The sequence below is a fragment of the Channa argus genome, chromosome 20 (assembly GCF_033026475.1).
Source record: "Channa argus isolate prfri chromosome 20, Channa argus male v1.0, whole genome shotgun sequence".
NCBI classification, from domain to species: Eukaryota; Metazoa; Chordata; class Actinopteri; order Anabantiformes; family Channidae; genus Channa; species Channa argus.
The window spans coordinates 17,095,149-17,117,337 of record NC_090216.1 but is presented as its reverse complement, the minus strand read 5'-3'; the positions used below and the strand labels follow the sequence as shown (position 1 = coordinate 17,117,337).

The 22,189-nt window shown below is 41.4% G+C and overlaps 2 protein-coding genes across 5 annotated transcripts in view; both read left to right on the top strand.

Annotated features, from left to right (window-relative positions):
* The window catches only part of pemt (phosphatidylethanolamine N-methyltransferase), a 58,053-nt gene extending 45,382 nt beyond the window's left edge, over positions 1-12,671 (top strand). For all 3 annotated transcript variants that reach the window (XM_067488877.1, XM_067488875.1, XM_067488876.1), the window contains 2 exons: positions 6,721-6,795; positions 12,386-12,671. In XM_067488877.1, the coding sequence (XP_067344978.1) occupies positions 6,721-6,758 (38 nt within the window). In that variant the 3' untranslated portion in view covers positions 6,759-6,795; positions 12,386-12,671. The remainder of the gene's footprint in view (positions 1-6,720; positions 6,796-12,385) is intronic.
* A 7,035-nt stretch (positions 12,672-19,706) lies between these two features.
* On the top strand, positions 19,707-21,382 carry LOC137106098 (dexamethasone-induced Ras-related protein 1-like). Of its 2 annotated transcripts, none has more exons than XM_067489113.1 (2): positions 19,707-20,082; positions 20,345-20,676. In XM_067489113.1, exons 1-2 carry the CDS (start codon positions 19,812-19,814, stop codon positions 20,536-20,538), a joined length of 465 nt encoding a protein of 154 aa, XP_067345214.1. In that variant the 5' UTR covers positions 19,707-19,811; the 3' UTR covers positions 20,539-20,676. The 2 variants fall into 2 exon arrangements, with proteins under 2 accessions (XP_067345214.1, XP_067345213.1); XM_067489112.1 differs by having other exon boundaries at positions 19,713-20,082; positions 20,271-21,382.
* The last annotated feature ends 807 nt before the right edge of the window (positions 21,383-22,189 follow it).

The window sequence follows — 22,189 nt, the reverse complement described above, 5'->3', positions numbered from 1 at the left end:
AGAAATTTTACATCATTCAACCGCACTGCTCTTGTTGTCCATTCATGAAAGAGTGTAACAGGTAGAGTTCTGTCCTGAAACAGTTAAATATACTTCAAGACAGCTTCAAGGGCGAAGGACGTATTCATCGCTATCATTGCTGCACCATGATTACAGTATAAAGTAGCTATGTATACGCTTCAGCATCTGGATTTTTGTTTGGCCAAACTCTAATAAGAGCAACACCATGTGAATATACACGTTAGTACATCTCTGATGTCATGTAAGGCAACAATTAGAATCCATTTATCCAAGAACGTGGCAAACTGAGAGTTGCACATGTCAGATGCAATATTGGACCCCTCAGGTCATGTGAGTAATTGAAGCTGCTTTTAGTTTTTTTGTTCCCAGCTTGTTGGTCCCCATTATGCATTATAATAGCTGAAGAGGGAGGTTGAATACACGTTTTTACTAATGTCCTTCTCAAACTGTTAAAACAAAAAGTTCCATTATACAGCCTATTTCCACAGTGGTCATTTTCCTCTGGCGTCACAATTAATTTATGTTATTTGCTCCAATTTTTAATGTGGGTCATCAGTATGTTATAATTGAACATCCAAGAACTCATGTTTCTCAGATAATCATGAAAAAACAATATTAGTCAAGGTGAAACTGGAGCGGTCTGGATTCTTCCATACATACTTATCTACTATCCATCCATTATCCATCATCTGTCACCTATGTGGGTTAGCGAGGGAACACTGTGGGCGGAGGGCTGGAACTTATACCAGGTGTCATCTGGCAAGAAGCAAGATCGCCAGTCTATTGCAGGGCCACAGCGAGACGTGGACAGATAGAAAACCAATCACATTCAGACTTATGGGCAACTTTGGATTCACCAAATAACCTAACATGCACATTTTTGAACTGTGGGAGGAAGCTTGAGTACCCGGAGGAAACCCCGGCAAACACGGGCAGAACACGCAAACTCCACACAGAAAGGCCGCAGCCGGCCAGGGAACGATCCCGCAGCCACTCCACCACCTTGCTGCCCTACTTATATATTGGTGTATGCCAAAAAAAATTTATCATCAGTAGAGCACAGAAAATGTTATCTGCTGCCTATGGTCCTCATTTGTCAAAGGTTATTCCAATTATGAGTAAATTATACCGAATCCAAACCCGAGTTGAAATTCCTTTCCTAACATGACACATGGTATTTTAGGTTCTCCGATATGATCTCTAATAAGCCTGCAAAGTGCATAAGCGGATCCATTAAAATCTTTTTAGCCAGCAATATGTCCGCGTGTCCTCGCCCAAGTGTCCCACTGCTGTGACCTCAACACTCTCCCTTTTCTGACCTACCACCGTTCATTCCCCGAGCTTTGTGAATATGTTCAAAGTGAACAATAACAACACAGAGGACCTGGCTGCTGGCTTGTTAAGACCTCCTGAAATTCGACTGTCTGTCGAGTTGTCTGAGTGGTTTTGCCTGACAATGCAACAGCCCTGTGCCGCAAGGTCAGTTACTAATTATTACTTGTGTCTCAGCTTCTTTTTCAACTTCCTCCAGCATTTGGTTGGTTATAAATTGTTTTTCCGTGTGGATGAGTTTCTAGTGGAAGAGTGTTTGCTTCATTTTTCCACCTGTGTATGATTGTGCTTCTAATTCTCCTTCTCATACCCGACTATAAAGTTTATGGTTGTGGAATAGTAGCAAGCGAAATTGGATTAGTTCTTCAAGGCAGCACTTCTCCCCAGGCCTGATTCCTCTTTAGGGTTTGCCTGGAAGAAGGCATTGCATTAAAACCCCAATTTAGTGAACACCAGTCTCCCGCTGTAGTAAACAACAGAAATCACATACACAGAACATTATAACTAGATTAGTTGTAGCTTCGCTTTGAAAGGCAGACAGTGCCATGGCTGCTTTTAGGTTGGTTTACGCTATATGCCACAATTTACACACATACACATCGAGACATTTGACGTAAAGCCGCATTAATGTTATTTTTTATATTTAGATTACATTGACCAATCCCAGGGCTGTTTGTTGGTGAGTCGATTGCCGGCTCCTCCAGTCGCATGTTTATGCACCCTCGAGCAAGACACAACGTGTTGTGCCAAGTACCAATAGTTAGGAATAATGCTACACAAGTGCAGAATATTAACCATTGTACAGTACAACCTAAAAAGAGCAATGACACGGGGGCAGTAATGACAATGAATTCTGTGAGCAGCTTCTCAGTGGTTGTTTGTGAGCAGATCAGACGCATTTTTTTTTTACACATGGCAGGACATTTAACACAAGCCTATTGTTGTCTCTAGCACATTCAGTCGAACATGAAGATGCCGCTGTTACATTTACATTACATTTTTTCAAATATTAAAAAAGGCGTAGAGTATGCCAGACATTTGGCAGGTTTTCATTTTTCCAGTTTTTCCTCACCTCAGTTGTGTTTTTAATTTGATTCTGCATACCAACAGCTCTCTGCAAACTGTCGGAAACAGATGACCCAGGTCTTGACATTAAAAATACATGAAATTCATTCATATGTCTTTTGTGTATGAGGAAGATTTTTTTTTTTTTTTTTTTTTTTCGAACTCAGGGTTCTAGGTTAGATTGTCTCTAAACTAGGTCAGTGCTTGGAAGCGGTCATTTGCTCATAGCTTCACACACTGTTACAAATGTCTGATTTATTTTGATTGTTTTGTGTAATGACTCTATTGGTTGTCTTTTTCTTGTTAAGAAATAAAAACAGGCAACAGTAAATTATGGGATTGAACCTCATTCACTGTATGTCAGTGAGATGTGTGTGTTTGTGTAGATAAAAACATTACTCTACAAAGGCACAGTACTTAACATGCAACGCTTGAGTCATGTGCCACATAGTACATTGAGTTTTGTAACTAGATGTGAAATGGGTCAGTGGCATCTGTTCCTGTTTGAGGCTCCTATTAGAAATACAGCCGGGAGAATTTTCCATAGAGAGAGCAATTATATATACAGTAACTGGGCCTTTATTTCACAAAATGCAAGAAAAGCTCAAATCTGCCATTTGTAATAATAGTAATTTTAACTGACAAAAGTACAAAGATAAGACATTGTTCAGTGTTTTTGCTGCCAAACTTTATAAAAATCTTCTAAATATAAGGAAATTTTGAGTTTGATGCTTGTGACACACCATTAACACAAAAGTTGATAAGACCTCTCACCTGTCAATTGGTAACAGGTGTGAGGATCAAGATTGGGTGTAAAAGGAGCATCCCCCAAAGTCTCAATGCCTGCATTTATGTGTAAACTCCCATCGTTTTAATATCAGTACAGTTTGACGGAAGCACTTCTTCCTCCAGGACATACAGAGCAATAAAATCATCTTCGCTATTGAAGGAAAGTTCTTCTGTTATTATGCTTTTCCCCTCCTTCATGAAGGATTATTTATTACAGCACTGTTGTGTTAGACTGTATAATTTATCAACTGTAGGTGTACCTAACAATTTGCCAACCGAAGATAAGTGCCAGTGACATTTGAGGGAAGAGAGAGTTGTTGAGGGTGCACTTGGGCTTCACAGTTGGCTGTTTTCTGCAGCTTCTTCCTGCCATGATCAAGTGTGAATGTCTGTCCGGGGTCTCGTGTGACCTGACTCGGCAGTCTAGCACTTCTCCCCAGGTTGTGGACTATCCAGCAATAAGCTCTACCAATGTCAGTTATCAAGAATGGTGCAGAGATGATCAATATGACCTAAATAATCTGAATATTATGCAGCGAACATCTTGTCTCCAGTTGGCACGTCGTACATGCAAATATCGTCAGGTTCAGCAGCAGGATGTGTCAGTCGCATCCTGTTTACGTTTTACGTGGCATTTTATTGTGAATGTGGGTCACATTTCCACCATTTCTAGGATCTGCAACAGGTGTCAGAGGATTTTTTTGCCCTTTTGTTGTCAAATTGTGCACATTTGGCATCAATCCTCAATGAAAAGGTTGCCAACATTTGGCTCCGGGATCATCAGCACATATTATTCTGTCCTGTGCAAAAAAAAATTACAGTAACGTCTGTTTGATTTTGCTGTCCCTATGGGCTTAACATTCTCTCCCAAATACTGAGGTTTCCACACAGTTCTAGAACATGTGCGTTTTCAGTCTGACTCATTCAAACAGCAATGCATAATAGACACATATTTCCATACAGATTTAACAAACAACGTCCAGACTGAGACTTTTAGCCAACAAAAATCTGATCAATGGCACAAAATAGAAAAATAATATCACTATTCTGACATCAGCATTCATTTGTTCAGATGTCTCTGAGCGCTGTTCTTACTCTGTGGCTGATATGATTGTGCTCATCTTATCAAATAATGGTTCACATAAAAGAAAGTCCAGCACAAAAACATTTGTTTCACTGGAGAGAGATTATCTACTTTTTTTCAGTTTGGTAAAAACAAAGCAGCCAACATTTGGTTTTTATTTTGTCATTTGTAATTATGACATGGAATATGGGTCAGTTGTAAATTTGTATGACCGCACAAGGTCTACTGACTCATCTTGGTGTCAGATTGATGTGTCACAATCTGTGGGTGTCACTGAAGACGGTGTCTTTTGTCAGATTGGTAGTAATTGAAAGCATCTGTTGAATTTTCAAAGATCTCAGCTGTTCCTGAGCTGACGCCGATGTTTAAAGGCACGAGAGGGATGCTCAAAAAAATGTGACAGTTTTCTTCCTGCTTGCAATAGGATGGACACTGTGGCCTGAAAGTTTCTGCGTACTGAATAACTGAGTGATTAAACCTCAGTTGTAGCTCAGTTAAGAACGTGTTCATCTACAAACCAAAGGGTCAGTGGTTCAACTCCTGGTGAACCCCAAGTTGCTCCTAGTGTGTGCTACATGCTTGTAGCTTTGGATAACAGTGTCTGCGAAATGTTTACTTGTGTAAGAAAGTCTGTCACAATTGTGACAAATTTGTATGTCAAATCTGTTTAATGTTTGAGGGACTGCTGAGAGCTGACCTCTTATTTTAAAGGGCACTGATTTTCACTGATTTTGAACTTGCTTCTCTTGGTTCTAGTTTGGGTGGTACATGTACATAAACGGCATCATGGTCAACCTGCTTTTCCAGAGCTCCCCCAGATGCTGTCATCTGAACTGCTAATGATGGAAAATTCCTCTGGGTGATATCATCTGGAGGTTTTCAGCTAGAAGCAGATGAGTATTTTAATATAGTGAAGTCAAAGGGAAGTTTAAAAGCACTAACGTATATTTAAATCCTAAACTAAAGTTGAAAATTGGTGAAGTCGCCCTTTAAGACTGACTGGGGAGCACACAGTGCGTACAACCTGCTGTCCTATTTTCTGTGGCTCCCGTGATCTGCAGAAAGGTCCAAGGCAGTTAAAAGAATTGAAAGAAGTGAAAGATGTTTTTGGGAACCACAGGTAGTCCAAAACCTTCCACCACGTCATGCCGTGTCCTGGTTTGTTGAACATTTTCCTTGCAGCCCACGTAAGCTGAAGCATTTTGAGGGGAATTGCCATCTAAATGTCTCATGTTCAGATTCTGCAAGTCGTTCTTTAAATATTACTGTTGCCTTCATGTGTAAGTGTCGTTGAACATGTCCAGAAGGCTCGAAATTTGCCTGGACTCCATAGAGCCTGTTTAACTAGGTCAGTTATGTAAGTCTTATCAGCAGCTCTTGTTTAGCTGCCCAGCAATGTGCTGTCGTTTTCATTGATGGGATCCTGCTTCTTTCTTTTGGTTAAGGACAAACCATAGGCTGCACGGTTGGGACTCCAACTCATACTGTGTATACAGTATATTGAATATGTGCATAGCTTTTTGTTAGTCATACTCGAGCTCCATATGGCAACTCCTTTAGTCCAGCACTCACAGGTTTTTCCCCCGTGGAGCATTCCGCTGTTTCTACAGTATACTGTAGGTCATCACTGACCTGGTTTACGTTCATGTTTTTACTGATAATTTCAAAACTAATCACTCGTGTTCCATGGTGAGGGGGGACAGCAGTAGCTCCGTAGATAAGTTATGGATATAAATATCATTAGTCATATTTGTGATATTTTACAGTCACCTAACAGCCTTAGATTTTACATAGTGTCTCAACTTTTCTGGAAATGGGGTTTTGATAGATTATTTGAAATGTAAGTATGAATAATAAACCTGAACCACTGCTGTGTAACAGTCGAATAGGATACGTGCACTAAGCTCTGTAAAAACTGTGTCTCTCTAACCCAAATTAAATGGTTTTGGTAGATTTAGAAGAAATAAGCTCATGGGATGATCTGGAGGGTTTTTATGCTCACTGCATTACCTTCACCTGCAAGTGTCTCTGTATGACGAGTGTTGTTTTTAGCGTTTTCTCCTCATAAATCTGTGTCACTGGGCTACTTTCTGAGCAGCTATGTAGGTCGAATAAGCTGTGTTTGTGTGTTTCTCTCTGCAAGGCTGAACTCCAGGCTAAAACAGTTATCATTTTTAATTTGGATTTTCTTCTTTTTAACTCTAAAAAAAAAAAACATTTCTTTGTTCCTCTTTTTGTTCAAAGATACAGAGATACTAATTGTTGTTTGCCTTTATGTATTTCTCTCCCTCTCTTGCCTCTTCTATTTACACCCTTTAGATATTTTTAACTAATTGTTTAACTTTGATTTCAACATAATTGAAAAATAGTTTTAAAAAATGTATGATGTATCCATCCCACTGTTTGTTCTCTCCCATCTCTGTCCTTAGTGCTGCCAGTCCTGTTGGTCTTGTTCTCACTGCCCTAGTAGCTGTGGCTTACAAAGTGGCTTTACGATTTGAGGGGTAAGTCTTTCTTTGTTGTGGGTCCTGTGCACAGTTGTCAACATAATGAGACTAAAATAAATTATCATCATTCTGGCCAGATTCTACTGATGGATATTACATATTGTATTCTCTTTGTACAATTGCCAGTTTGATTATTTATACACTGCCCATAAAGTTGGAAGAATTTTTTACCTCTTCTTATAAAATTATTGTGACAATGTGATTATTTTCTTGATAGATAACGTGTATATATTCTCAAAACATCATTGATCAATCTCTTCCAACATATCACGAAAATCTGCAATAAAGAGCAATGTTTTATTCCAACTTGTTGTCAATTGTTTTTAAGCATTAACACAGAATTAAATCAACATGGGACCCAAAAAGATTCTCTGAGGAACTAGCAGTTCTGATTGGGTTATTATGATTAGCAAAGTTTATTTAAATAAAAAAAGAGCATTTGCAATTTAAAATGTTTCCATTTGATGTGTTGCACCAGAGTTAACCTATAGCTACTTTTTTACCTGATTTCCCCCAAGTAGGTCACATAAAGTCACAATGCTGACACGGCGTCATGACATGCGACATGGCGTTTAACTTCTCAGCCTCTAGCTCAGGTGTTTTTGCCTGTGTATATTCAATAATGTCATCAGCTTACATCTGAAGGCTCTTCCCACATCAGTGTTGTGGAAAATTGAAAAATGATATATAGATTAAACAGAAGGGGGCCTGACACTGATCCTTGAGGAGCTCTCGTTTATTTTAACACACTGCATCCTGTTTGTTAAAGTTAAAGAATCCATGCCAGCATACAAGTGAAGTTTTATTGGGAGAGTAAATTAAGAATAAGAATATCATGGTTGACTGCATCGAAAGCTTTACATGAATCTAAAGGTACAGCACCAATTACTCCTCCTTCATCAAATTTTATTAGCTCAATTAGGTTTAGGGCTGCTGTTTGGGTCAGATGATTTGCTCTAAAGCCAAACGGTAAAGAAGTAGCAATTCTGTATACTTGGAATTCACTGGTCATAGCTAAATCAAAAGCCTGACCTGCTGTAACCACTGAATAGACATCCATTATTAACATTTTTCCAGTATTGAATATTGAAGCCATTTCATTTTGTCTTGAATTAAGTGTCCCTGTACCTTGAGTTAGGGAATTCTAATACATTAGGTTTCCTCCTTGTAATAATACACGAATTTCAGCTTTTTCAGTTATACAAAGTCAAGCCAAATCAATAGATCAATGGCTTTTGGCTTGTCTCTTCAGGGGTCGCCACAGTAGAACGTGTTCTGCATATTGATTTTGGCATGCGTTTTTACGCCAGGTGACCTTCCTGCGCAACCGTCCCATTTCATCTGGGCTTGGGACCGTGGGCTTTGGCATCCTGTGCTCTACCCATTGAGCCAGGCCCCCCCATTATGCAAAGATGAAAACAGTATTTAGCTAATTATAATTTACTAATTACTTTATTCTTCAGACTATTATAAAATAACATGTCCTATATCTCAGTAAGATAAAACTTACATACTGTAGTTTTAATACGTGTTCTATTGTTGTTACTTGATAATATAGTGAGAGCTCCACCAGGTATGCGTATTGTTCATTTAGAAACAATACTAGTTCTTTCCTTCCTACTGTTCTTGTGTTTTCTTCTCAAACATCAACTCCATTTATTCGGGGTAACATTTATTAGCTGTGCAAAAAGTTGAAATTGACCTGGACGTTCTCACACATTAAAAGCCCGTGTCCCTTCGCGTCCTCCTTGTCTACAATCATTACGAGATAAGACCTGAAAAACTGTTACGAGCGACCTACTTCTGGACATCTGTCCGCGCACACACAGGTGTGTAGAAACCCACACAGCTAGAAAGACACCAACATGCTTTTACCACATAAGGCCGTCACAAACAAGGCAGAGCTCAGCATGGAAGCAGCTGCTATTTGCACTTACTCATCAAGTCCATGGTGTGTGTCTGTGTGTATGTGTGATGCTCTCTCATCTTCAGTGCAGGTGTGTGAGTGTTTGTATCTACATGCATGTACCTGTGCAGCTGTCCTATTCATTGGATGTGAGAGGGACCTGTCGCACAGCAGCATATCAGCTTATGATTAAAATCCGCAATCTACTAACAACAACGATGCACAGTTAGACACGATTGTACCTAAACACATCATACTGTGTCACAACAATTTTTAAAACTCTAAGAAAATCTTAAACAAATTGTAGATTACGTCTCAGGATGACCGACCTATACATGTCACACATAGTGCATTCGAAGGGACCCCCTTCACATGTTGCAGCCTGATACAATCGTTTAAATTCACTTTTTCTCAATAATCTACAATCCGTACCCCATAATGACAAAGTGAAAACAGAATTTGAGAAACGTCTATAAAATTGTTAAAAAGGAAAAACGGATATCACATGTACATAAGTATTCAGGCTCTTTGAAACAACACTTTAGCATTGTTCCTTAGCAAACAATTTAGCACAGGTCCCTCCGGATCATTCCTGAGATGTTTTTACACCTTGACTGGAGTCCACCTGTGGTAAATTAAATTGATGGGACATGATCTGGAAAGGCACGCACCTCTCTACCATAATTCTCAAATGGAAGACGTTTTGCACGACCAGGCCTCTTCCAAGAGCTGGTCACCCAGCCACACTGAGCAGTCTGGGGAGAAGGGCCTTACTAAGAAAGGCAACCAAGAAGCTGATGGTCATTCTGACTTAGCTCCAGAAATCCAAGGTGTGGGGAAGAGACAAAGTTCCAGAAGGAGAACCAGTAGTGCAGCCCTCTACCAATTTTGTGCTTTATGGCAGAGTGGAAAGACGGAAGCCTCTTCTCAGTCCAAACACATAAACGCCTGCTTGGAGTTAGTAGAAAAGAAGAAGAACTCTCAGACTGTGGTGAACAAGTTTTCTGGTCTGATGAAAATAAGATTGAACTGTTTGGCCTCAATTCGAAACTTTATGTCTAACCAGGCACCACTCATCACATGCCCAATACCATCCCTACAGTGAAGCATGGTGGTGGCAGCTTCATGATGTGGGGATGTTTTTCAGCAGCAGGGACAATGGAATAATAAAGTACAGAGAAATCCTCAATGAAAACCTATTCCACAATGCTCAGGACCTTAGGCTTGGCTGATGGTTCACCTTCCAACATGACAGCAATCCTAAGCACACAGCCAAGATAACATAGCAGTGGTTTGGGGACCATTCTGTAAATGTCCTAGAGTGGCCCAGCGAGAACCCTGACCTGAACCCTCTTGAACATCTCTGGAGAGACCCGAAAATGGTTGTCCACCAACAGTCCCCATCCAACCTGACTGAGCTTGAGAGATGATGTGTTGCTAAGAAGAGTGGCAGAAAAACCCCCAATGTAGGTGTGCAACGCTTGTGGTATCATAACCAAAACAACTCGAGGCTGTAATTTCGCCCAAAGTACTGAGAAAAGGGTCTGAAAACTCATGAACATGTGATTTTTTTTTCTTAGAAATCTACAGCATTTCTATGATTCTGTTATCACTTTGTCATTATGGGGCACTGAGTGTAGAATAATGAGAAAAATAATTATTCAAACTGTAGTATCATTCTGGTACATAAGAAAATTTAAAAAAGTGAAGTAAAAAATATTTTTAAAAGCACTGAATTAAAAAAATGTGTGTACATCATCCAAATATCAGCGACTTCATTGAGCTCGTCACATCCTATTATTCACATCCCCTGATCCATGTTCCAGCAACAGCAAATAAAAAAGCCATCGAAGACATGAAAAGGAAAGGAGAGGTTACCCTTTCTCAGCAACTGAAGCATGCTCTCCTGAAAATGTCACACATTAATAGCTTGGTTTTTGAATGAGACCATGAGGTGTCATGTCGCTCCAGGAATTGCCACATCATCAGGGCCACGTAAAACCATGGAAAAGAAAATTTAGCCTGAACCTGTGAATCAGACGAAAGGCAGGTGCCAGATTTTACCCTACACTGTGACTGGGGAAGGATTCATATGCTAAATTTATCTTTCACCGCTGGCACCAGTTCTAAATGATATCATTTGGTAACCTGCGCGATGAAAGCAAGGTGTCTAGTTGGATAGAATACATTGCACCACTGGGATACAGTACATGCAGGGAGCTACACAGCAATTACTTAAATGATTGCATTAAAAAAGATACATCATATTGATCAGAAGAGCAATACACACACACACACACACACGTGTGTTAGGCAAATCATTACAGACATGAATATAAATACAATGTTAACACAAAAATGTTAATCAAAAATACAAAATATCTAAATAATGCAACAGTGCAATAGAGGATCCTCCACTCTTGCATCCTCCCTTTAACCATATTTGGGGTGTGATATGGAACATAACAAACATGGTTATCTCTTTGTCTTTATGATTCAAACATCCAGATTGGTGTTTGTGCAGGATGCTACTCCACCTTCCAGACAGTGACAGAGACAGAGCAAACATCAGCATATGGATTTCCACCTTTGGATGTCCCGACCACATTTTAGAATGTTTTTTTTTTTATTCTAAGTACATAGAATAAGTACTATCCATTCTACATTTTACCCTCCAACAACACTATTATTACAGTATAAGTAGGCAATTGGCAATTTGTACCCTGGCTTCTCGTATTCTGTTTAATATATTTTGTCATCCATAGTGATGATGTCACCTGAATCTGCTGTTGCAGAATCATCTGGTTGGGAATCAGACATAACCTAAGCACGTATGAAACACTGACATTTTAAACCTACAGCAGTGTTTAAGAGGCACGAGTAACCAAGTGTAGTTGCTGGAATGCCGCCCTTTCTGAGAACACAATACTAATATATTTGTCTGCTTACTGTATATAGTGCTTTCATCCAAAGTACTTTACACACACTCACACACCAGCAGGTGCCTTTTAATGTGCTCCCCTGACCCACCTGGAGCAACTAAGCAGGGTCCAGTTTCTTGCCCAAAGGCACTTTAAAATGGAGCCAGGAGGGACTAGGCGGCTGTAGCTCATATATACAGTATATGTTTCCCCGTCTACATGTGGCATCCAATAGAACCCACTTACTTTTTATCTTAAAGTACCCCAGCTGCAAATATACCAATACCAGTATACCAACTTAGGCGCGAAAGTACAGTCATGATGTTCAAAGAAAATATTTAAAAAGGGTATCGAGCATCCTTCGTTCTGCTGCACGCTTTACAAATGTGTCTGTCTAGTGATTCACTGGTGTAGTGTCCGGCTGCCAATTGCTTGGGAAACAAACGGGGACTCACTGACAACGGCACAACAGTTACTCTGTCTTCATACTTCAAATATTTTCTCTCTCATCTATCAGAGCTGTTATTTAGCTAATTCGGCCAATTAAACCCCAGGAAAGGAAGTGCTGCTCTTTGGTACAGTTGTTAGTTTGATAAGTGCAACAGAATGGAGGAACACGTGGAGACACAAGGCATCTCCCTATCATCCATTCAAGCGTTTATACGGTTCGTCACGCAGTTGCACCCCTGGCACAGAGTGGTACAGCGATCCAGTCTCTGATTTATTGTCCTCTGATTTGTTTGTTCTGCTGTATTTACAGACCATTCACTGAACAGATCTATCAGGAGAGGAGTCAGCACCATAAGCAGGATTAATTGCCTCCCTCCCTCCCGGATGTTTCTTGGTTGAAGATTCCCGTCCTGTCATGTGGACAGACACACTTTTACCATCAGCCTTGGTCCGTAATCCACCTCCAATGTGTGGATACTAAGGCTAAGTTCTGCAAATTTTCTGTTTTTGATGTAGTTTTACCTTTTCTTTTACATTTTTCTGATTCATGTGGTTATGACCAACTGTAATAATAAAGTTTAATATTTTAAAAACAATCTAATCTACTTTCTTACAGAGAATTAGATAAGAACACTAATAGCGCTCTAATGTCTGTCTCCAAACAAAAAATGCACTTACCAACAGCCCCAAAGCTCATAAATGAACATGTTGTAACTCATTTGCTATGTATGTACATGAATCATGTTTTACTTGTAGTTGTGGTCCATTTTCATGCCTTAAAAGACTCAGCTATGTGGAGTCCTCATCTGTTGTCAGCACCATTAAGTTCAAACTGCCATCACAGATGTTTTACAGAACCAGCAGATGGAGGAATAAACTGTTGGTTATGATAAGTAAATATTAAACAGTTACAGCTCCCAGGAATAATGCCAAGCTAGGCAAAAACCCCCTCCCAGCTCCTACAGCGATCATCGACATCACCACTGGTGATCTTAATGTCATGGAGAAGCAGGTTCAGCATGGCCACTCTGAGCAGTTTACACAGCCCCTCTGATGTCCTCATTCCTGATCCTGTCCATCCTCGTCCCTCCAAAAGAGAACCTCAACATCTTAAGCTCTGCTACCTCCAGCTCTGCCTCCTGTCTTTTCTTCAGTGCCACTGTCTCTAAGCAGAACAACATCTCTGGTCTCACCACTGTCTTGAACATCTTTCCTTTCATTCTCGCTGATACTCTTTTATCACACAACACACCTGACACTTTTCTCCACCCGTTCCAACCTGCCTGCACTCGCCTCTTCACCTCTTTTCTACACTCTCTGTTGCTCTGAACCGTTGACCCTAAGTACTTAAAGTCCTGCACCTTCTTCACCTCTGCTCCCTGTAACCTCACCATTCCACCTGGGTCCCTCTCATTCACACACATGTATTCTGTCTTGCTGTGGCTAAGCTTCATTCCTCTGTTTTCCAGAGCAGACCTCCACCTCTCTAGATTTTCCTCCACCTGCTCCCTGCTCTCAAATCACAATGTCATCTGCAAACATCATAGTCCATGGAGATTCCTGTCTTACCTCATCTGTCAGTCTGTCCATCACCAGAGCAAACAAGAAGGGGCTCAGAGCTGATCCTTGATGCAGACCCACCTCAACCTTGAACTCCTCTGTCACACCTACAGCAAAATGTTCTGCACTTATATAGCGCTTTTCTACCTATTGGCACTCAAAGCGCTTTACACTGCTTATTATTCACCCATTCACACACACACTCATACACAAATGGGGGAGCTGCTATGCAGCTGGCCAACACTCACCGGGAGCAACTAAGTTGGGGTTCAGTGCCTTGCTCAATGTATCAGAGTTCACTGGATGACACGTCCTTATCCAGCAACAACACGTAGCATGTAGCCAAAGAAACCAAACTACCTGCCTCTCCAAAGAGGGAGGAGATGGAATAACCTTAACCTGCTGAATCAATCGCCTGATCTCAGTCTGATTTTAGTTGCATTCCACCTGCTGAAGAACAGGTTAAAAACCCCACTCAAGGTCCTAAAACAGGGAACAGCTGAGAGTAAATGTGGTCACATTCTGGGACAACATCACCAGGGAGGATGGAAAGATTCAGCGACGGATGCTAAGATACAGTGGCGAAGGATATTCAGCAAAACATTAATAGTCCAACTTAATATGTACAATCCACTTTGGACGTATTGGAGCAGCAAGGTCATATTTAACATTCAACAACTTTATTGATACCATAGGGAAATTGTGTTGCCTTGTTACAGTTGCTCTCCACATGACAAAAGACATCTACCAAACCAAGACAACAAATGCAAACTACTGATCAATAAGTAAGAAAAAGCCCAGCTAGAGGAGTAAAAATAAACAAAATAAAAGCAATACTAACTGTCCATTTGGGAGAAAAGATGTGTGGAGTCCTGTGGAGCACTTGTTTGTCTCTGACTGAAATTGTGTGGGGGGGTTGACATTTGAGTACATCAGGTCCAGTGTCTTCTCCCCTTTGGTGTGACAACCCACATACTGTGTGATGGTGGGGAGGGTCTTTGAGAGGGTTGCATGATTAAAGAGAACAGAGATCCTTAAGAGGGTGCCAGGATGTCGGGTCTGGCTTCAACTGAGTGTATGATGTCACATTCCACCCCTCCGTTATTTGGTCCACGGTGTGTAAAATCCAAACTAAATTTTAATTAACGGTGCTGGTCTGCCGCAGCCCGAACAGCTGTTCCCGACTGTAAACAAATGAGACTAAAAACACTAAAAAGTATTTAGCCATGTAATCGGACCTTCCTTGCCTTGTGTCAGTGCATAAGGTTAAAAAAGCGGCCTTTGTGAAATTTGGGAGGGAAAGTGTGTTTTTTCTTCTATGGAAAAACTAATTAGAGCAATTAGCAATTTTATATATTATAATAATGCAAATAACTAAGTGGATGGTAAATAAAAAAATGCATTAATTTCTAGAAGAAACATTAATTCCCTCTTTGCAATGTATTTTATCTAGTCTACTTAATTTCACCAAATGTTTTTGTTGAGCCAAATACTAGTTTTTAGTTGTACACATATTTTATGATATACATAAAGAAGTATGAGTCCTTGTACAATCAGACAATCTGAAAACTTTATACTGCACACCGGACTACATGACTGTACCTGGTCATGTACACTATGCTAATGAGCTCTTTTTTATGTAATAAAAGAATGAGTCAGGGTTCACAGCACTGGTTGTTTTGCATCTCAAGAAACGAAGATTACTTAATGGAACCACCACAGGGCAGCACTTTACATATCTGCTTCTAACTGGCCGATGTGGGATGTGACAGAAATCACCATCATTATTCTTCATTTGCGTGAGTCAGGACACTTAGCACAGTGCTACTTCGAGGGTCTTTTTTTTTTTTTTTGTAAACGTGCACACAGAATGTAAAGCTCGTATTCGGAGACCTATGAGTGCTGCATACACACAGACATGCAGCCAGTGTTAATTTGCGTTCATGTGAAACACCTTATGCTCCGGGCTTCTCCTGTCCTGATTGGTCTGTGCTGAAAGTCTACTTATATCTCCAGAAGCGCGGAGTCTGTAAGTTGTGCTGACGATGGTTCTTTTGACTCCACTGTTCATTTCTAGCCGCATTGCTTTTCTCACTGTATCGTCCAAGGTGAAATAAATGGGGAAAACCTTTTTGAAACTTGAAAAACCTCCTTGCCTCTTAAAGTTTGTGTAGTTTAGTGTAAATGGAACATGTTTTTGATACATGTTGAATTTATGAATGCGACTGATTGCTTGCAGCCACCTACAGTTAATCCGCTCACAACCTGGCAGTTTAACAAGTGACAGCATGTATTTTGTTCTGGTGCTTCCTGATTGCAAGTGTAAACCAAAGTGCAATTTCCATAGCACTGCAACCCCCTGTGTAACCCCCTGTGGAGGTGTAGAAATCACACACACTGCCTTTTGCATTTTGTTCTCTCTCTAATTACAAGGGTCCTGCTGAAACCGTATGTGAAGGCAGTCTGATGCCAGTTTTTCGACCCCACTTCACACTAAATTAAACGTGCATCTGTCACTGTCTTTTATGAGCTGCTGGGCAGAAGTCATATTTGCTCAGTGTCTGCACCATTTGTTTTTCCACTCTTCCTCTGCATCTCCTGCTCCACTGCTGCTCTTCGGTACATCAGGCCTTCCTCACAGTGTCATTATCCATCAGCCAGCCGATCTTAAAACACTGCCCAGACCTGCTTTGTCTTTTGTTTTACTTCTTTTGCATTTGAGCTCTGACAAATGAAGAGAGCTGAATAAAAGCCACACAAGACTAATCAGAAGTTTTTCTACAGTATTATGTTCGTTACATCCATTAGTGTCACATGCTTAATGAGCTCTTCTCCCTGATTACTTATTATGCACTTGTGCTGAAAGTCTACTTATATCTCCAGAAGGGTGGAGTCTGTAGGTTGTGCTGACGATGGTTCTTTTGACTCCACTGTTCATTTGTAGCCCCATTCTTTTTCTCACTGTATCGTCCAAGGTGAAATAAATGGGGAAAACCTTTTTGAAACTTGAAAAACCTCCTTGCTCTTAAAGTTTGTGTAGTTTAGTGTAAATCATTGGATGATGTTCATGGCTTTTCTCTGCCTGCTAGTGAGGAGGTAGATAGGTTACAGTGGGTAAATACACTGGTAACACTACATATTCTCACACACTAGAACATGCAATTTTCCTTGCACCACAGCTGCTCCAAGAGGCACATATTTGAAAAACACTGGGTCATGACTCATAGGGCAACAACAGTCACACAAGTGACCAGGTCATCGTACACACAAGGTCAGCATGCTTTTTTTTTTCTCTCCAGCACCCAGCGGGAATGATGTGTGTCAGAGCAGGATGCCTCAGGAAAAACTAAATCAAAAATCAAAGTGGGTCGAGTGGGTCCGTCCACTCGGTGAGGCACACCGCCACACACACATACTGATTATTCCACAGTTTGAATCTCAGCGGCCGATCACAATCAAGGACGATGTCCTTCAGTGAGAAAACGAGTAGGAAAGCATTCGCCTGGATGATCACACACACTCAGAGTGGCCCAATACCAGCGTGTTTTGTTATCAAGCACATGGGTCATTTTGGAATCAGTCAATTCGCTTGGCACAAAAATCCAGACTTTTGTACATTTATCAACTGTTTGTAATTATGAATCTAATTAATAATAATGAATTTATTCTTTATAACATCCAGATAATTAAGCCAAGTAAAAATTATTCCACACAATAAACATTCACCCTTACAAGTTAAATCCTGTTTTTAAAATGTAATTAAAGTCAAACCTCCACTACGCTCTTCAGGAGTGAATGTATGGAACATCACGGTGTCCCTCAACAAGGAGGTGACACCGCGGTACACCTTTATAAAGTTATTTATTTATTTATTTATTCATTCAGTGGTGAGAACAATTCAGACACCTTTTGTTGTTTGCATTTTCTTATTTTAAATGGATAAAATTGCTGATTTTATCCTGAAATCTGCACTCAGTGAGCCACACTGAAGGAGAAATCATGGTTCTAAAGGTCTTGGACACTCTATAAATAATAAAAGTCTAGTTTCTCACCTCTGTATTAAGGTAGTTTATCAAAGTCCTACAGGCAGATTATCTCAACGTGCTTTCTTCAGTCTCTCCGCGGATATTAGTAGGTTTAAATGTTGTTAGGCCGTGGCCTCTATCTAACCACTCTACACCAAAAGGTCTTATTGATGCCGTGTTACTGAGACATGGAGAGAACCTGAATGTCTCTGTTAAAGTGACTGTTGGGCTCATAGTCACCTCCCTGACCAAGATTCTTCTTATTAATCCACTTAGTCAGTTTGGTGTGATGGCCAACTTTAGGAAGAGTCATGGTTATTTGCCATCGTGCTCCAGGGAACATTCAGCGTGTTAGAAATGATCTGTACCTCAGCAACGTCTGTTATTGTGGAGCTGTGAGTTCTGACATGCAGTGTAAACTGTGGGACCTTATTTACTGCTCACAGGTCTGTGAATTTCTAAACTATGTCCTGACACATCAATTTACCACAGGTTGATTGAAATGAAATTGGAAACATACCTGAAGAAATGTTAGAACAAACGGAATGAATGTGACCACAACTGAGAGTGGTACAGCACAGGGTCTGAATCCAGGGTTTTAAACAGGGATACAATTTGTCATTGTGGGTTTTTGAGTTTGGAGAGATGGGCCATGTTTCTGTGTCACCTGAAGAATCTTGGCGAGTCTCCAGCTGTGGTGTAAGTGTTGGAGCTCAGATCACTACAGCATAAAACAGGAGAAGAGAGTTTCCAGCTAAACGCTTCATCCTTCCTCTGTGAGCAAGTCAAAGGTCATTAGCCACCACGTCTGCAGGTTTTGATCGGCTCCTCCTGAGCAACTTAGCTGTGCACCATACTGCAGGTTACCATAGTAACTGAGCCAGACTAAACCTTCCAGTTAAGACTGTGATTGCTCCCTTGGTGAGACAAAGAGCCTCATCATGCAATGGGACAACGCAGTCCTAGCATCAGTCCAGCTTGCTGTACACAGTTTGTGTGGCTTTGCAAGCTGCTGGCTAAGAAATGTCAACTTCAGCCTCAATAATGTCCGTGTGAAACTGAGTTTCAGACTTTGGACAGTCAGTTTGTCATTCTTTACCATTGACTGAATGAATCGTTATCATTTGTGAATCAATATGTTTGTTTCTGCCGTTTCACTCAGTCATTATCTCCTCCTCCTTCAGTTTACATAAACTCCTGATTTTATGAAGTGCTAGTGGCAAAAAGGCTTTTTCCCCCCACTTCCACCCACAAAGACACAAAACATTTTTCTTCTTTAAAAACTGTTGTTTATTACAGATGAATGACTTTTTCAATTTACATATTTTTCCGATTCTTTTTGCATTTGCCAGCTGTGATAAAAGAGAAAAAAAAAAGCTCTTGAAGTCAACAAACAGATGAAGGTTGAGGGTTTTGTTTTGTTTCATTAATCCTGTGCCGTTCGTGTGGAGACGCTCGAACCCTGAGTGCCCCCTTTTGGTTACTTCAGTAACTGCAGCCGCTTTCTCACAACGCTGAGGATGTGAATCACTGAATTATTATTGACTGTGTCTATAACTGTAACTGTTTTCCATAAGACAAAAAGGTATCAATGTGTTATTTTGCAAATATTTTCACTTTTACAAGTACGAGAAATCCCCTTTAAACAATATACAGTGCTGATTATTGCAATGTAAGTATAACATCACTAAACGGCTGCTTTGTGGATGTGGATTTGGCAGCACAAACGCAGCCGTTCAGCAGTTTGCTGAGTCTAGAAAAACTCATACCCGCTGTCCAAGGTCGACTTTTTTTTTTTTTTTAAACGCAGTGTTCCAAACCAGCAAACATGCCGGAAGTTATTTTGCAGTCACACAGCTCGACAGTGATCTTGTGGACCGTGGACCGTGGACCGCTTGCCACTTTCCCAGCGCTGCCTTCACTGGTAATGACAAACTGACGCACCAGTGGGACTTCGGTCCGCTTTCCCTGGAGCTCGGACGAGCTCCGAGGACCTACTCGCTGAGATGTGACGTAGACCGGGGGGGGAGGGGCCCGCCGCGAGCTTAAATACAACACTCCAGCACCGCATTCAGAGAGAAAACAGACGAGCGGCTGACGCTAAAGATCTTACCCACGCATCCTTGGGAGAGCAGGCACCAAGGTTTAACCATGATTAAGAAAATGTCCCCGTCCGAGAGCGATTTTGACATCCCAGCAAAGAACTGCTACAGGATGGTGATATTGGGATCCACTAAAGTTGGGAAAACGGCCATCGTGTCCCGGTTTCTGAACGGGAGGTTTGAAGAGCAGTACACACCGACCATCGAGGATTTTCACAGGAAACTGTACAGCATTAAGGGAGACGTTTATCAACTGGACATACTGGATACATCGGGGAACCACCCTTTCCCTGCCATGAGGAGACTGTCCATACTGACAGGTATGTGTCCTCGTCTGTACAACTGTGTGCACGATGGAATAAACGCGTTGTGTCAGAACCTGGTGCAGCAAATGCAACAGCCACGCGCTCACGGCTGCAGGCTGCACCAGGCTGCATCACTAACACTGTACAGAGCTCAAAGGCAAAGATTAACCAGAGCATGCTCCTGTCTCTCTGTCTCTCTCTAGGTGATGTGTTCATCCTCGTGTTCAGCCTGGACAACCGAGACTCCTTCCAGGAGGTGCAGCGGCTCAAGCGGCAGATCTACGAGACCAAATCGTGCCTGAAAAACAAGACCAAAGAGAACATCGACGTGCCTCTGGTCATCTGCGGGAACAAGGGCGACAGAGAGTTTTACCGGGAGGTGCAGCAGGCGGAGATCGACCAGCTGGTGGCCGGAGACGAGAAGTGCGCGTACTTCGAGATCTCCGCCAAGCGCAACGAGAACGTGGATAAGATGTTTCAGACTCTTTTTACTTTGGCCAAACTACCTCACGAAATGAGCCCCGACCTTCACCGCAAAGTGTCCGTGCAGTACTGCGACATGCTGCAGAGAAAGTCTCTGAAGAACAAGAAGCTGAAGGACACTGGGGAAGCGTACGGTGTGGTCACTCCGTGCGCCCGCAGACCCAGCGTGCACAGCGATCTCATGTACATCAAGGAGAAGGCGATAGGAGGCGGGCAGGGTAAAGACAAAGAGAGGTGTGTGATCAGTTAAGCAAACCGCGAGGCTCAACGCGAATCCTTAAAAGAAGAAAGAGCTGGTGCGTCGGCTTGAGACGCAACTTGTTTGGCCGGCTGCGCTCAAACTGACACGGAAAGTGTGGAGACAGCGGGGCCGCCGCCGCGCGCCATGGCGCAGCGCCGTTTCCAAGGACATTGACTGGACACACGAGTCCTCCCAAAACAAAACAAAACAAAAAAAAAAAAACTCGCCTAAAAACAACTGCCCACGCGACATTTGAGAATGTTAGCTTGTTCAGTCAGAGCCCAGTGTGTGACGTGGCTTCAGACCTTGTGAGACTCGCGCATCAGTGCGTAAAATGTGTTTTTGTTGACGTGATGCCTTTAACAGACGCCAGAGAGAAAAGAGACTCATTGCTGCAGAGGTGCAATGCTGGGAAAAATAATGTTGTTTACATCTTGTCATAGTTTTTATAATGGCTAAGTGCACTTGAATGTTTTGTTGCAATCAATGATTTTTTTTTTATTGTAAATACATATTTATTGTCAATGTCGGATTTTGCAAAGAAAATTTTCAAAATATAATAAAAAACAAACAAACAAAGTAACAAATAATTACATTGCATTGCTTCTTATTCCTTGATCATTCTCTGCCGTTGTATCCCAGAGCCCGTGTGCGTTGCAGGCACACGAGCCCCTGTGCACGCTGCAACATGAACCTGTGCAGAACCTGTGTGAAGAAACATCAGCATTCACATGAGCGAAAAACCTAGAAACCTGCATTTAATGTAAAATTCTGCACACGTGCTCAAAATATGCAACTAGTTTGCACAATGAGCGACAGTAACTTCTACCTTGCGTTCTTCACTCACTCCTGACACGTTGTGATTTGTCTGTAGCGTCTGAATTCAAACAGCACAAATGCTCATGAATTTAAAAGAAAAGGGCCTTTATTCAAGTGTTCAGAGCAAGTAAGGCTTAAACAGGAAGTCTGTGTTTACAGAGACATGAAACCATCATATCGGTGTCCCCACGGGTTAAAAACGACATATTTGCATCACAGTAAGCAAAATAAAACAAATCGCAACTTGCAATGAATTCCCACGAATGGATATGAGCACATTCATCGCTATTAAAATGAGAAATGAAGGGTCCGGCCTTGACTACAAATTGTTCATTTGTGTGAATATTCATCTTCACACACACACACACACGCGCACACATATTTTACAGCCGCAATAAAAACATGATGAGCTGTTACATCACCATGTCGACGTTTGTAGCATGAACTGACAGATTAAACCTCTTCAACACCGAAATTATCATTTCCAATTTTGATCCTACTCATACATTTTTATAACAGGCTACACAACAACCCCCCCACACCCCCACCCACCCCTCCACCCTTTTCCCTATCCACTCA

Coding starts and splice junctions, on each gene's coding strand:
- LOC137106098 (XM_067489112.1), top strand. CDS start 19,812: ATGATTAAGAAAATGTCCCCGTCCGAGAGCGATTTTGACATCCCAGCA. Junction 20,083..20,270: donor GAGACTGTCCATACTGACAG/GTATGTGTCCTC, acceptor GTCTCTCTCTAG/GTGATGTGTTCATCCTCGTG.